Source organism: Esox lucius, chromosome 7 (genome assembly GCF_011004845.1).
Source record: "Esox lucius isolate fEsoLuc1 chromosome 7, fEsoLuc1.pri, whole genome shotgun sequence".
NCBI classification, from domain to species: Eukaryota; Metazoa; Chordata; class Actinopteri; order Esociformes; family Esocidae; genus Esox; species Esox lucius.
This window is the reverse complement of record NC_047575.1, coordinates 39,182,188-39,198,666: the sequence shown is the minus strand read 5'-3', so window position 1 is coordinate 39,198,666 and position 16,479 is coordinate 39,182,188. Positions and strand designations below refer to the sequence as shown.

General features: G+C 43.1%; 1 protein-coding gene across 2 annotated transcripts; it reads right to left on the bottom strand.

The window, feature by feature from the left end:
* Positions 1 to 1,179: 1,179 nt before the first annotated feature.
* On the bottom strand, positions 1,180 to 9,046 carry trim47 (tripartite motif containing 47). 2 transcript variants are annotated; one of them, XM_010870991.5, is made up of 10 exons: positions 8,798 to 9,046; positions 7,835 to 8,052; positions 6,813 to 6,858; positions 6,443 to 6,538; positions 5,730 to 5,819; positions 5,298 to 5,432; positions 4,840 to 4,862; positions 4,529 to 4,644; positions 3,980 to 4,161; positions 1,180 to 3,341 (listed from the first exon to the last, which is right to left on the bottom strand). In XM_010870991.5, exons 1-10 carry the CDS (start codon positions 8,984 to 8,986, stop codon positions 2,994 to 2,996), a joined length of 1,443 nt encoding a protein of 480 aa, XP_010869293.1. In that variant the 5' UTR covers positions 8,987 to 9,046; the 3' UTR covers positions 1,180 to 2,993. The 2 variants fall into 2 exon arrangements, with proteins under 2 accessions (XP_010869293.1, XP_034149361.1); XM_034293470.1 differs by lacking the exon at positions 8,798 to 9,046 and adding an exon at positions 8,704 to 8,776.
* Positions 9,047 to 16,479: the final 7,433 nt, after the last annotated feature.

Below are 16,479 nucleotides of genomic sequence, written 5' to 3'. Positions count from 1 at the left end.
TCCAGCCCTTCCTGGCAATGGTATTCCCTTATGGCAGTGCCCTCTTTCAGCAGGATAATGTGTCCTGCCAAATTGCGCACGTTGTTCCGGAATGGTTTGAGGAACATGAAGAGCTTAAGGTGTTGCCCTGGCCTCCAAATTTCCCAGATCTCAATCCGACTGAGCATCTGTGGGATGTGCTGAACACACGGCACCACCTCGCAATTTACAGGACTTGAAGGAACTGCTGCTAATGTCTTGGTGCCAGATACCACAGGACACCTTCATGGGTCTTGTAGAGTCCATACCTCGGAGGGTCAGCACTGTTTTAGCAGCACGCAAAGGACCAACAGCATTAGGCAGGTGGTCATAATGTTTGGCTCATCAGTGTATGTATAAATAAGCATATATACATAGAACAAATAAAACACAGATAAGGCACAATATCTACAATATATGTTTACAATTAATATAGCTCAACGATGCAAAAACTCTGGTTTCTAGTTATATGGAGCGTAATTGAGCTATAACTGCACATTAATTGACTGTAAGTAAAGAACTACTCGAACGAACGTTTTCCCACGTTTGAATCTATTTTTTTTCATACGATAGAATTTTGTTTTTTCATACGATGAAATACTGTATTTTTGTTAACCTTTTATAAAAAAAAATATATTTCAGTTATGTTTTTCTTTTCTTACGGTCAATATATTTGAGCTCAATTTGGCTCCATAGTCTAATACCATTAGTAAATTGACACAAAGACAGAAACGCAGATGATCTCAGACAGACAGATTCAAAATATTGGGTCAGAATGTTGCTTTCCACACTCATCCGAATATCTGAAATTAAGCGTTTTTTATATGGACAGTTATTACCAGTGCTTTACGGATAAGAAAGGATACAACATTCCTTATTACGGTTGCTTGTGAAGTTTCAAAAGGCACCCGTTTTAATGTAGATGGGGACGCCTTGGAAATATATTTTCTGGATGTTTATTTTCTTTTTTTTAAAGGTTAGTGGAAGTCTCAGTACGAATCCTCCTTTCAATCTCCTCCACTAACGGCATTCAGATTACTACAACCATCTTAGATCACAATGCCTATAGTAGAAGTAGTTTCCTAAAATCACAGCCATTATAGCATTCATTCCCAGAGCACTGAGGTGTAAATTAAACTATTTTAGTAACGACCAAAGAAATGCAAATGTCCCGCAATGTTTTATTTCACAATTGCTTATTATTGACACAACAGACCTGCATTATTGCATTGGTAATGCACACCAATGACAACATGGAACAAAATGATTCAAATTGAGCCATTCACTCAAAATGGCCCGACTACACGTCGACATCGTTTATTTAAAACAATCATGGTTTCTTAAAACGAAGGGGGGAAAAAAACAACGACAAAGAAATAGCCACAGGTAAATTACTGTGGCTACACTGATAGCCACAGGTAAATAAAACACATTTTGGCATAAAAGATTAAAAAGGGTTTCGCTATTACAATATTTGTGACCGCGTGGGGTCTAAATTGACCTGTATGGTTAAACATTCAAAGGTTAACATAATACACCTGTGTATTCCTCTACTTGAACTCAACCCAAACTAGAACATTCTAGTCATAATGCAGATGGTGAAGACTGCCACACATAAATGAACAAATTAGCAACCAGAGAAATGCGACGAACGGACGGATACAAAAAAGAAAACATTCTATCCTTGTAACGTAAAATTTCTCCACATGATTAAGCACCGAACTAAACGATACTGGCACTTAAACCTTGGCATGAATGACACAGAGCTCAGAAAACCCTCAGGATTGGTTTACTGAGAAAACAAATGTAGAAAAAGCGTGATCGATTAATCCGTGACAATATGTTAAACTGAATGTAACAGCAATACTCAGGTTAAAAACGTGAAAAAAGGTAATTTACAACAATACAAATGTAATACAATAAAATAAAAAATACAATTCATTATTAGCCATCTTGATTAATCAGGGTAAGAAGTATGTACTTCTTAAGGAAACCTGGAAGATGAATTCAGCAGCACTCTTTTTCCCAATATAGCGCAATACTTTCAACCGAACCTAGCAAGTCTTGCAGCTGCTTATACAGAAAACGTCACTGGAAGTGTTTGTATCGCAAACTGGCTCATAGACACTACAAACGGCATCAATTTGGTGAAAGCAAGTGCGCCATATAGGGAATATGGTGCCATTTCTGACATGGACAAAGCTTGAGACACACAGAGAAAATGAGTGGTTTAATGTAGCATTTGACCGGCCCATCACAGCTGACCAGAATGTTGGTTGTCCTTATCTGTGAAATGTTCAGATTATAATGTTAAAACAACTGCATCAACAACCAACAGGGATCTATAACACAGGTGCTGATAATTGTCATGGGGTGTTCTGGTGTGTTTTATGACAAAGGCATTAAAGACCAGCATGTTTCAATGTCATGTTATGTAGCCGTTACAAAGCATCCCTCCCCTCTGAAAATAATTTTTCTGGAGAACCTTTTAGTTTTTCTTCAAATTGAAACTGTTCAGGAGGGTATGTATTTTTAGATAATGGGTTTCTCAAAGAACTTAATGTTCCTTTCTAAATATTACATTTTTAGATTGTGTATTGCCTCATAGAACCAACAAGGGATTCTCTGAATTCATGGTTAATGGGAAAAACAAATCCCCTAAAAACAAAGCAAAACATAAGTGAGATCACTACCAGCATTTAAATGAAGGACACATTGGGATCTAGAGGAATGAGGCTCTCAGTCTTTCATTTTAGAAATTCTAGATTCACAATGTTTGAATACGGCACCCTGGAACCTTCAGCAAAGCCACAGTGGAATCGGTACCATTCCAGAACTCCAGCTGAATCGAGATCATCGAAGCTGTATCTGCAATAGGTAGCCTAAGAACAACCCTCTCTGAGGATTGCCAATAGGTCTGGGCCTCAACCCAGGCAAGTACGCACAATGTCTCGCATTTAAATGAGGCCCTCGCCTCAGTAGTAATGACAGATCTGCAGTCTGCTTCCTGGATCGTTCTTTCCCGGACTGAAGAAGGGAGCCACTGGCTCATCAAAGTATGCGTCGAACATGTACAGCTTCTTCATGGTGACGGCGTCGTAGAAGGAGACGCGGCCGGCGTCATAGTCCAGATAGACGCCGACGCGTGGGGAGTTCCAGTAGTCGGCCAGAGGAATCTTGGCGTCCTCTTCGTTGGCGTACAGCCTGTCCTGAAGGCTCAGACTCCAGTAGCCAGACGAGGGGCAGAGGTTGACGAATCCCTTCCTGGGACTGTACTCCCCCGTGACCCCGAGGTACCACACACCCTTGTCCTTTACGTCCACCTGGAATATGAGAAAAAAAACATCTTACTGTTGCACTCAGCTTCCTTGCACACAAAACTCTCCACAGAGGGTTTACAATTTCATTGTAGCCTTAAAACCGTTCCCCAGTTCACCCATTCAAGGGCTTGAAGAAGATGACATGTTGGATCAGATTTGCCAGCTCTGGAGTAGATCACATAGGTGAAACAGCTGGAGGACCAGGCAGAGGGGTTAGAGGGGGACTAAATTTGATTGATAATGAAATGTGATTGTCATCAACATGTCCTCACGACACAACAACTGGGCCCCGCGTTGCTCCTGAAACGCTGCATGGCAGCCACCTGAGGGTGGAGCAGATACAGCATTCTCACTTCCTGACTGACCAACTGTTCGTCTACACACCGGGATTTGCCCAAGCAGTCAACACCCATAACTCTCCTCAGGGGCCACTAAATATTTCAGTCAGTCCAGGGGATAAATGATGGATCGAATCAAGAGTGTCCGATTAGGACTACACCTACGTGTAAACGCATGGTGGTCCCTGGGAAACCCAGCGCTAGGATACCGTTGCCCACTAACATTATCGCATGTCTTACTAGCAAGGATGTTTAATCTGTCTACTGCACATCGGATCATCCCCATAAATGTAAGGACGGTACCTCCCAGTAGTGCTGGCCACTGGAGTAGCGCGCCGTGGCCAGGATGCCACAGAAGCGGGTGAAGCGCTGAGGCAGGTCTGGTTCCTGGCTCCGGCTCCGAACCTCCTCCACCTTGGTGTCAAAGTCTGTGATGGCCAGGTTAGGGTGGGCCGTGTCTGGGTCCAGGGTCAGATTCTGGGGCACTGGGAAGTCAGGGGAGGGAGACAGAGTGATCCAGGGTGGAAGGTTAGACCGGTTGGCAGAACAAGAACTAATAAATGACATCTTTGCCTGCTCGCCCTACTCTGCGACCGAGCGCCTGCTCGCCCTACTCTGCGACCGAGCGCCTGCTCGCCCTACTCTGCGACCGAGCGCCTGCTCGCCCTACTCTGCGACCGAGCGCCTGCTCGCCCTACTCTGCGACCGAGCGCCTGCTCGCCCTACTCTGCGACCGAGCGCCTGCTCGCCCTACTCTGCGACCGAGCGCCTGCTCGCCCTACTCTGCGACCGAGCGCCTGCTCGCCCTACTCTGCTGGTTTTTGTCTGTGACTGAGTGCCTGCTGGTCTTACTGGTGTGCAGAACGTGCATCATCCTCTTCCATAAGATCAGCTGGTGGGGTCCAGAGAATTCATTCCAGTCACCCGGAGAGTTAACAGATGCAATGAGAGGGTTCACCTTTAGAGGGCTGGGGGGTGGGGGGGTGGCAGAGGAGATGTTTCTACATGTTACTTCTCCTGGCATTTAGGGAGGAGGAGATAAATAGTTTTACATGTTATAGGAAAAATAAACAATAACATTTTATTAGTGTCACGAATTTAGTCAAAATGCTATTTCTGACAGGTGAATTTTTTTTATAAAAAAATAAATAAATGACACTCACTTGGTGTACGTCTCAGTGATGCTCTGTGGAGATGAAAAGACAGGAGAATAAATAAAATACAAACCCTTTCATACCAGCCAAATAACCTGTAATCCATGACTTTGGATTACTTTGAATCTTCATAAAAAAAGATGCGATCAGGACATGAGGTTTTTCTCTCCTTCAAAATTACTTGAAATCAAGAGCATCTTCAGTGAAAAGGATTTAGGCCATTCACTAAAAAACATTCACACATCCCTCTGACTGCAATTACCTCTCAGCTCACGAGTGTCTAAAGTTAGTTGAAGACTAATGACTATTCAAGGAAAACTGAATCACGGATTAAAGTTTCTCCGAACTATAAAACCACTTTCAACGAGAGAAACCATCTAATATCAAGAAAGAAAAGCTGGCACCGATAAAACAGGCATGGGGCTAACTGAGCCCACAATTCATGTGTGTGCGTGTCACAAGTAAACCTCAAAGCTGGTTTTTCCGCTGATGTGGTTGTGTATCTCCGCGATGTGTTTGTCCACTGCAGCCATCTCAGCCTCCACCCTCCTCAGGTTCTCATCCATCACCTCCAACACCGCCACCTCCTCAGCGTCCAGAGCCTAAACATTTAAATACATCACAGCTGTTCAAAATGTCATGCCACGGTGTGTTTGACTCCCGCTGAGGACAGCCCTTTGAAAAGGTGAAAGCACCAGTCAGTTGGAATGGAATGTGTATCATTAGGGTTTGACCGCTGGAATTAGAGGTTAAGAGATCCAAGAAAAGACAGAACGATGAGTTACATCAGCAGAAGCCCAGCCGGGACTCTTACACAACACATTCCATTGAGTCAGTTCACATACACCTTCATTTGACAACAGGTTACTGACTTGCTATAATGTGTGTTGTGTACCGACCTCCAGCAGATCATCCTTCTCATCCAGCAGGAACTGGACCAACGCTCCCACGTCCTCCTCGATCTTCTCCTTCAGCTTCTTCTTCTTTAACTGGAAGACAAGATAAATCGTGGGTGGGGGTTCCTGTGTGTTTAAATAAATCCTGTTCCACACGTCCCATGCACAACAGCTGTGGGCGTGAAATGGGTTTCTGAATATCCTAACTCCCTGAGACTCCACCAGTGTGTGTGAGTGTTATTCATAGTTCTACCGTTTGACATTCACAGGTACTAAACCCAAAATCGGCTTATGGTAAACAGCATGTCGTGACAGAAACATCGCTGGTTTCTATGGTTACTACTACAGGTACATTCCTGGTGTGGAGGTCTAAACACATCTGCGTGAATGGGTCTAAAGCAGTGGTTCCCAAACCATTCCTGGGCCCCCCCCCCAGCCATTCCATCTATTAGATATATCCCAGAGCTAGCACACCTGAATCAACTTATTAACAAACCCTTACCTGTTGAATCAGGTTAGCTAGCTCTAGGAGAGGTTTGGGAACCACTAGTCTAAAGTACATTATTTAATGTATTAATAAATATTTAATATATGACTTTCACTTTGCACACAGAGTAAGACCCACGCCATTTTGGGTCTTTGGCCTATCCCGGGTTCCCTTCGGGCCAAGAGGACCGGTTAACTAGTCAGCTGTCCGCAGTTCCTCGGGCATGTACCTTTGCTTCATTCTTGGTCTGTTCGTCTATAGCCTTCACCCTGGTACAGACAGACTTCTGCCATGTCAGCTTCACCAGCCTCAGGCGGAGCTCGCTCTGGAAGGAACACAAACACCATTCTGCTAAACAGCTGCAGTAGTCAAGGGGTTATTAGTGACTTGTCTGGCTGAATGCGCCGTGGCAGCTGGGAACAGCCCACTACCCACAGTGCAGCTGGGTTTCACTGCTATGTCTCAAAAAACGACTGGCCTAGGTAATAACACAGCAGCCCGGCAACACACAGACACCCTCACAGAAACACATTTACACACACGAACAAGACATTTTCCAGTTGCATGTTCCCCTTGTTGACGGTGTAGTCTGGCCTCACCTTCATGTCCTCCAGGACCTCAGGCACGGGAGCCACATCGTGGTGTCTGAAAGATGATGGGAACACAGGGACGTCAAGAGGGACCCGGTTTGACCGCTCGACTCAACACGGCGGAAAGTAAGACTTGTGGGAGGGTGTTCGATTCCAACTACATTTACTACACACTGAACACTACATGGGGAACGTTGTATATCACACGGTCTCTAAGTGACCCAAGCCATTTGAACTCTTAACAGGACATATGGTATTAAGAGGAGAGACAGGGAGATGTATTGCACTCTAAGTGAAGGACAGTCCCTTATCTAAATAAAGTGTCTCTGTGCCTTTAAAATGTATCGGCATTTCTGTGGGGAGTTCAGAGAGATAACGATAAAGGACAGAACAAGCTGGGAGTCTGGATGCGACAGGAATACATCCCACTCTCCTCAACAGTGGTTGACCGCTTTTTCTTCTGTTGGTTATGTCTGGAGTACCATTTCCGGCTAAATCTAAAACATGTGCGCTAATTTGTCCCTAGGTCAGCGGTTATTGGTCAGCTTCATCAAACAAGGGGATGTAGATGTGAAGAAACAGGTGGATAAACAGGTGTGTCAGTAGAACAGCAATAACCATCCACACAACACTGCCGGAACACAATGACCGGTTCAAAACGGTCACACGTGAGGCAGACGGACTTGCCTTAATCGGGGCAGTGAGGGGATGGTAACGGTCGCCCTGCTACCCGGCCTCCTGGTGGGATTATTTCCACCACACTTACCCCCAGACATACAGACTCCATTATGCAATGTTTTTGTTCTGGGTTATTGCGATGAAATTAGGGGACGTTGATTCCAGTCTTAATTATTTGTGTGCAAATCATTCTCACAGAGAATATCCTATCAGATACAATTAAATGCATGGAAATAGTAGGCTGTAAGCAGAACGAGTAGAGGCAAATCATTTACTTCTGACTCCTTTAGTCAAATCTGTTGAGCGGGGGGAAAACCTTGAGCCATCTTTAAAGCGCTGGTTTGCGGTGTCACCTGTGTGTCCTGGACTCCCTGCAGACCACACAGATGGGTTTGTTATCCGTGTGACAGTACAGTTTCAGCTCCTCGCCGTGTCTCTCACATTTCCCGTCCACTTTGACCGGCTTGGAGGGGGCCGGCGGGTTGCAGGGCTTCAGGCAATCCAAGTCGCTCAGCTTATCAACAAGGTTCTTTACCAGGTAGTTCTTGGTGAAGCTTATCTTGTAGAATATCTGCAGAGGCAAATGGAGGAGCGGGAGGGATTAAAAGAATAGCTGGTGCGGGTCGGGGTAGAGAGGTGAGAGCGAGAGTTAGGAACAGTTCAAATAGATACACTTTTGTTCACTGCTGACAGAGACTAGTACAGTGGATATGGGCTGGGTGGGGGAGGGAGAAAAACCACATCCAAGAGAGCACAATGACTGAAGGCCAAACAGCTTCCTAAGATTACTACCAAAAGAGCCACATAGTGGAGACTGACTTACGCTGACAATAACCTGCACAAGTACTAAGAGGTAGTGTCTGGGATACAGACACAACGGGAGGAATTGAATGAATTAACATATATATACATAAACTGTGTATAATTAATTTTTAATTACCTCTAGAAGAAAAGGCAAGATCCACCCACAGATCTTTGTTTAGACTTTGTGATACTGACATGAGCAGTGTGTAAGTCTTTCACACACACACACACACACACACACACACACACACACACACACACACACACACATATATATATAGCTAATTAGCAAGCTAGTACACCAAGAATGACAATAGCGTTTTTCAGCATGCATTTTTACGTGGCAAGTAATGATTTAAATCGGTGGAAACACTTCAATTTAGGACGCTGCATTGTGTACTTCCCATGCTGAAATTACCGTTTGCATATTTAGGATGAAAAAGGACAGGGAATCGAGCTAGCTAACAGCTGATAAAATAACAACATAGCACTAGCATTGGAGCACAACAAACCATTCGGCACTCCGGACATTGATAACCGACGTCATCTCCTCCATTCTCCTCCCAGTGCATAAGGATGCAGAATTTACAGAAATTGTGTCCGCATTTCAGAATGACAGGATCGTTGAAGTAGTCAAGACAGATGGCACAAATCAACTCTTTTTGTAGCTCGCTTCCCCCACTGTTGGACCCTGTAGCCATGTTGTTTACCAGCAGCGCACGTTTCCGTTGAGAAGAACGCGGAAGCGCAGTCTCAACTAGGATCATGGGATTGATGACGTAACGGCTACCTGTGGTCTGGTGCGGGTTTCTTGTGCCCTGTTCAAAAGGCGCAGCTGAAACTCCTTTGTTTGGTTTCCCTTGTGGTGGAAATTCTAATGAGAAAGGCAGAAAGGTTATTTTCAAAATTAAGGCTTTATTGAACAGTTCCAATCCCGAAGCAGGTAACAACTGAATCGGATCAGCTGAATAAGATCAAGAGCTCCCAGTTGGAGGTTGAGCTCAGGTCTATACACTCAGCACAGTGTACCCCCTCCCATGCATGGTTCGACTACATGTCTCACAAGCTGTTCTGATAAGTACGGCACCCTTGGCTAAGTTTGGTTTGTACACTGACACAATTTTCATAATTTTGGCTCTGTACTCCACCACAATGGATTTGAAATGAAACAACTGAGATGCAATTGCTGGGTTTCCTTCTTTGTGATGCTTTGCTGGGCCTTTACTACAACTGTCTTCAGTTGTTGTTTATTTGTGGGTCTTTCTGCCTGATGTTTTGTCTTCAGCAAGTTGATTGACTTGGCCATTGCAGAATATTCCACCTCTTTGCCTTAAAAAACTCCTGGGTTGCTTTCGCAGTATGTTTTGGGTCATTGTTCATCTGTAAAGTGAAGCACCATCCAATCAGCTTCATTAAATCTCTCTGAATCCGAGCAGACAATATATCCCTATACACTTCAGAATTCATCCGGCTGCTTCTGCCTTCTGTTAAATCATCAATAAACACTTGTGACCCAGTGCCATTGGAAGCCATGCATGGCCATGTCATCACACTGCCTCCACCGTGTTTTACTGATGATGTGGTATGCTTGTTGTTCCAAGCCTTCTCCAGGCTTTTTTTCATCCTGTCATTCTGGTACAGATTGATCTTTCATCTGTCCAAATAATGCTGTTCCAGGACTGGGTTGGCTTTTTTAGATGTTTTTTGGCAAAGTCTAATCTGGTCTTTCTATTCTCTAGGCTTATGAATGGTTTGCACCTTGTGGTTAAACCCTCTGTAATTGCTCTTGTGAAGTCTTCTCTCTACAGTAGACTTGGATAATGATATGCCTACCTCCTGGAGAGTGTCCTTCACTTTTTTGAATGTTGTGAAGGGGTTTTTCTTTACCATGGAAAGGATCTTTTTTTGCAGCCTAAGGATGGCCTGTTTCACGTGCATTGAGAGCTCTTTGAATGCATGTTGTGGGTTCACAGCAACAGCTTCCAAATGCGAATGCCACACCTGGAATCAACACCAGATCTTTCACATGCTTAATTGATGAAGAAATAACAAAGGAATAGCCCACACCTCTCCATGAAACAGCTTTTGAGTAAATTGTCCAATTACTTTTGGTCCCTTGAAATAGAGGGGTCTATATAAGAGCTGTAATTGTCTCGCCCTCCACATCCACCTCCTCATAGTCCGGGCCAGGCTTTCTCTCTCTCCTGTCTGTCCATGTTTGTGGGGCTTTGCCCCACTGCCCCTCAAGTCTCCACACCTGCTATTCATGCCCTCATCAGCCTGCCTATATATACCCTGGTTTCCGTCTGTCCGGTGCTAGATCGTTGTTATTCACTACTAGGTAGAAACTTTCCTGGCCGCTCCAAACCATAGTTTGAGCACCCAGTTTAGTTGTTCCTTCCTACTAACCCTGTTTGTACCTCATTACCAAGACCCACCTTACCCAGCCTCCAAACACGTCCACCTGCCCGCCTGTCAGCCACCTGCTCTGCCTACCTGTTGTCCTGTCTACCTCGCCCTACCTACCCACCTACCTGCCCAGCCCCAACCCCTCCGGCCTGGCTTCAGTCCTTCCGTCAATGCCACCATCAAAACACTCTTTTCGTATCCCTGATTGTGTCTGGTGTCGTGTGCTTGGGCCCACTCGCGGCTCCCCCCGTAAAAGTAATTCCTAAACCCTTCCTCCAACTTGAATGTGAATACCCTTAAATTAAAGCTGAGAGACTGCACTTTAAGCCCATATTCATTATTTAACTGTAACTTGAATATAATTTGGTAAACAGCCAAAATAACATGTGTCAGTGTCCAATTATTTCTGGACCTAACTGTATCTGTCCTTGTAGTGTTGTAATAATTCCTTGGTCTGCATGAAACACATATAAAAAAAAAGAAAATTGGCCGGTAGCCGGTCTGGCTATAATAACATGTTTTTCCTAAGCCTGACTGAATTTAAACAAATAAATAAACAGGCTACAAATGTTGCAGAACATGTTTATTGTTGGGATTAAAACGCTGTTACGAAAAAGCAGTGTTTAGACCGCACAAACATCTCCCAACACATAGTTTAGTCATAAACACAAACATTAAACAGTCATTCTTAAAATACACTGAATATCAGGTTTAACCCGTGCGGATCAACTTTATAGTACAGTCACATCCGTTCCATTCGCCTGCGAGGGCGTCTGGGCGGTGTCTTGCCGTTGATTCATTACATTGCATAGCTTTGTTTGTTACATACGGTATGTAAGAAATCTGCCTTTTATCAAAAAAAGTGCATTTGTTTATTTATATTTGAGTTGTGTCATAGTGACACGTTTATACCCAGGTCAGTATTATAAGGTGTCTCAGAGTAGGACTGCTTGTGTCATCAGATCCCCATGTCCTTTTAATCTAATGATCCTGAATCAGATCCCCATGTCCATTTAATATTATGATCATGGATCAGATCCCCTTGTCCTTTTAATCTAATGATCCTGAATCAGATCCCCATGTCCATTTAATGTTATGATCATGGATCAGATCCCCATGTCCTTTTAATGTTATGATCATGGATCAGATCCCCATGTCCTTTTAATGTTATGATCATGGATCAAATCCCCATGTCCTTTTAATCTAATGATCCTGAATCAGATCCCCATGTCCATTTAATGTTATGACCATGGATCAGATCCCCATGTCCTTTTAATCTAATGATCCTGAATCAGATCCCCATGTCCATTTAATATTATTATCATGAATAAGATTCCCATGTCCATTTAATGTTATGATAATTGATCAGATCCCCATGTCCTTTTAATATAATGATCATGGATCAGATCCCCATGTCCTTTTAATATAATGATCATGGATCATATCCCCATGTCCATTTAATATTATTATGATCCAGGATCAGCACTCCCTCTTTGAGATAATTTGTGACCATGGGTATCAGATTGGCCTCTGGCATAAAATATAATTCTAAATGATCCTTGTTTCAGAATTGCACACGACTCGCTCCAAGGTCCTACTTGTGATTGGCCAGGGAGGAGGACTGAAAATGCCATGTACCTAAAACCCAGAAAAATGCCATTTCTGGATAATCTTGATAACACAGAATCTTGAAATATTTGATTGTCAGGCGTCCAAACATTCAAACGGACCGATGAACAGTGAAATTACAGAAAAGGTTCAGATTTATGGAGCCAAAAAGAAAAACATAACAGAAATATCTTTTGAAAATAAAAAGAAAAGGTTAATAATAAAAAAAATCATTGTATGAAAAAACTAAATTAAATTGACATTTTAAGACTGGATGTGAAAATCCATTTAATGATTTTAGAATGCACTTTTACCATGTTTGAATCAATTTATTTTCATTACAATTTAATTTAGTTAATTCATACCATGAAATATTTCAGTTATGTTTTTCTTTTCTTAATCAATACATTTGAGCTCAATTAGGCTCTGAACAGGTTGAGCATGCACCCCAAATTACACCCTAAACCCTTGACAGTGCACTTTGGACCAGGGCTCTAGTATAACATAGTGTTTTATGTAGTGAAAAGGGTGGACATTCATGAACCAAGTGGCTTTTTCAGATAATAGTCTGCGTTTGTGAACACAGGGCAACACTTTCATCATTTTCAAAAAAAGAAACAGTTGCTTTGTTGCTTCATCTTTACAAGATAACTTTGACACGCCAGTCACACAAACAACATGAAATATTAAAAGACTTAAAGTGGTAAATGTGATAGTAGATGTTCAAAGCTCTGCAGAGTGTGCAACATAACCACAGAAAGGGTTTGAGAGGAGAAATAGGGCCACTTCCTTTGGCACCCTATTTCCTATGCAGTGCACTTCCATTGGCACCCTATTTCCTATGCAGTGCACTTCCATTGGCACCCTATTTCCTATGCAGTGCACTTCCATTGGCACCCTATTTCCTACGCAGTGCACTTCCATTAGCACCCTATTTCCTACGCAGTGCACTTCCATTGGCACTGTATATCCTACGCAGTGCACTTCCCAGGGAAGAGAATGCCAAGTCCCACGTGGCCTTTGTAGGGACAAGTGTTGACCCTTTCACAGCCTGCTGTAATAGTTAGTGAGTAAATACTGTGGGAGGAAAATACGAAGTGGGATAAGAAGGTGTTCACAAAGATATACTGGAAAAATGTAATGTGCTACCACATCCCTTGCACAAATATAAAAACACGTGGAACAATATGATTGTCAGAGGTACAAACTCCAGCTAAGAAAAACACCTGATATCTAACTATATATACTAGGTAGGTATCTAACCTGACAGACAATTATTTCTGTCTTTTGACAAATCACATCAGATCTTTTCACATCCAATCTTTTTTAAAGCTGACATGATTGGTCTACATCTTTTTAAAGCGGACGTGATTGGTCTAAGCGCAGCCTCCATCTCGCTTTCATTCATCCAGTGATTAAAGTTTCCATTTTTAGTAACTAAACACGGTACATTTTGAACAGTATGAACATGATAACAGCAAATAACTAGCCAGTGAAATAACATGCTAAGAGCTCAAACTCTTACAGTAGTAGATGAGACACAAGCCTGTGAACTCTTCCGATACACAGGAACTTTTACACAGATAAAAGAAAACCTCAGTTAAAACACATTTTTTATCCTACATTTATTTTATCATGTAAAGGGTATTGTACTGCTCCCTTTGCAGCGTTCAATACAAATAATATTGCGTTGATTATCTATATAACTTATAATACACATTTGTATTGCATGTGCTTTAAAGCAACAGGTGGCTGTGATGCACTCAGAAAAAGGTGCATGAAATACAGTCAGGAGGGATGTGAAACCGTCAGGGTGAAAGAGATACAGTCAGTCAGAAGGGATGTGAAACTGTCAGGGTGAAAGAGATAGTCAGGAGGGATGTGAAACCATCAGGGTGAAAGAGATACAGTCAGTCAGGATGGATGTTAAACCATCAGGGTGAAAGAGCTACAGTCAGTCAGAAGGGATGTGAAACTGTCAGGGTGAAAGAGATACAGTCAGTCAGGAGGGATGTGAAACCGTCAGTGTGAAAGAGATACAGTCAGTCAGAAGGGATGTGAAACCATCAGGGTGAAAGAGCTACAGTCAGTCAGAAGGGATGTGAAACTGTCAGGGTGAAAGAGCTACAGTCAGTCAGAAGGGATGTGAAACCATCAGGGTGAAAGAGCTACAGTCAGTCAGAAGGGATGTGAAACTGTCAGGGTGAAAGAGATACAGTCAGTCAGGAGGGATGTGAAACCATCAGGGTGAAAGAGATATAGTCAGTCAGAAGGGATGTGAAACTGTCAGGGTGAAAGAGATACAGTCAGTCAGGATGGATGTGAAACCATCAGGGTGGAGATACAGTCAGTCAGGGTAGATGAGTCAGTCAGGGTGGATGAGATAGTCAGAATGGATGAGATACAGTCAGTCAGGGTGGATGTGAAACTGTCAGGGTCAAAGAGATACAGTCAATCAGGGTGGATGAGATAGTCAGGGTGGATGAGATACAGTCAGTCAGGTAGATGAGAGGCAGGGTGTATGAAATAGTTACTCAAGGCGGATTATATAACTTCAGTCAGGGTGGATGTGAAACAGCCACCAATACATACAGTGGGGCAAAAAAGTATTTAGTCAGCCACCAATTGTGCAAGTTCTCCCACTTAAAAAGATGAGAGAGGCCTGTAATTTTCATCATAGGTACACTTCAACTATGAGAGACAAAATGAGAATTCTTTCCCCAGAAAATCACATTGTAGGATTTTTCATGAATTTATTGGTAAATTATGGTGGAAAATAAGTATTTGGTCAATAACAAAAGTTAATCTCAATACTTTGTTATATACCCTTTGTTGGCAATGACAGAGGTCAAACGTTTTCTGTAAGTCTTCACAAGGTTTTCACACAATGTTGCTGGTATTTTGGCCCATTCCTCCATGCAGATCTCCTCTAGAGCAGTGATGTTTTGGGGCTGTTGTTGGGCAACACAGACTTTCAACTCCCTCCAAAGATTTTCTATGGGGTTGACATCTGGTGACTGGCTAGGCCCATCCAGGACCTTGAAATGCTTCTTACGAAGCCACTCCTTCGTTGCCCGGGCGGTGTGTTTGGGATCATTGTCATGCTGAAAGACCCAGCCACATTTCATCTTCGATGCCCTTGCTGATGGAAGGAGGTTTTCACTCAAAATCTCACAATACATGGCCCCATTCATTCTTTCCTTTACACGGATCAGTCGTCCTGGTCCCTTTGCAGAAAAACAGCCCCAAAGCATGATGTTTCCACCCCAATGCTTCACAGTAGGTATGGTGTTCTTTGGATGCAACTCAGCATTCTTTCTACTCCAAACACGACGAGTTGGGTTTTTACCAAAAAGTTCTATTTTGGTTTAATCTGACCATATGACATTCTCCCAATCCTCTTCTGGACCACCCAAATGCTCTCTAGCAAACCTCAGACGGGCCTGGACATTTACTGGCTTAAGCAGGTGGACACGTCTGGCACTGCAGGATTTGAGTAGTGTGTTACTGATGGTAGCCTTTGTTACTTCGGTCCCAGCTCTCTGCAGGTCATTCACTAGGTCCCCCTGTGTGGTTCTGAGATTTTTGCTCACCGTTCTTGTGATCATTTTTACCCCACAGGATGAGATCTTACGTGGAGCCCCGGATCGAGGGAGATTATCAGTGGTCTTTTATGTCTTCCATTTTCTTATAATTACTCCCACAGTTGATTTCTTCACACCAAGCTGCTTACCTATTGCAGATTCAGTCTTCCCAGCCTGGTGCAGGTCTACAATTTTGTTTCTGGTGTCCTTTGACAGCTCTTTGATCTTGGCCATAGTGAAGTTTGGAGTGTGACTGTTTGAGGTTGTGGACAGGTGTCTTTTATACTGATAACAAGTTCAAACAGATTCCATTCATACAGGTAACGGGTGGAGGACAGAGGAGCCTCTTAAAGAAGAAGTTACAGGTCTGTGAGAGCCAGAAATCTTGCTTGTTTGTAGGTGACCAAATACTTATTTTACAGAGGAACTTACCAATAAATTCATTAAGAATCCTACAATGTGATTTTCTGGATTTTGTTCCTCATTTTATCTCTCATAGTTGAAGTGTACCTATGATGAAAACAGGCCTCTCTCATATTTTTAAGTGGGAGAACTTGCACAATTGGTGGCTGACTAAATACTTTTTTGCCCCA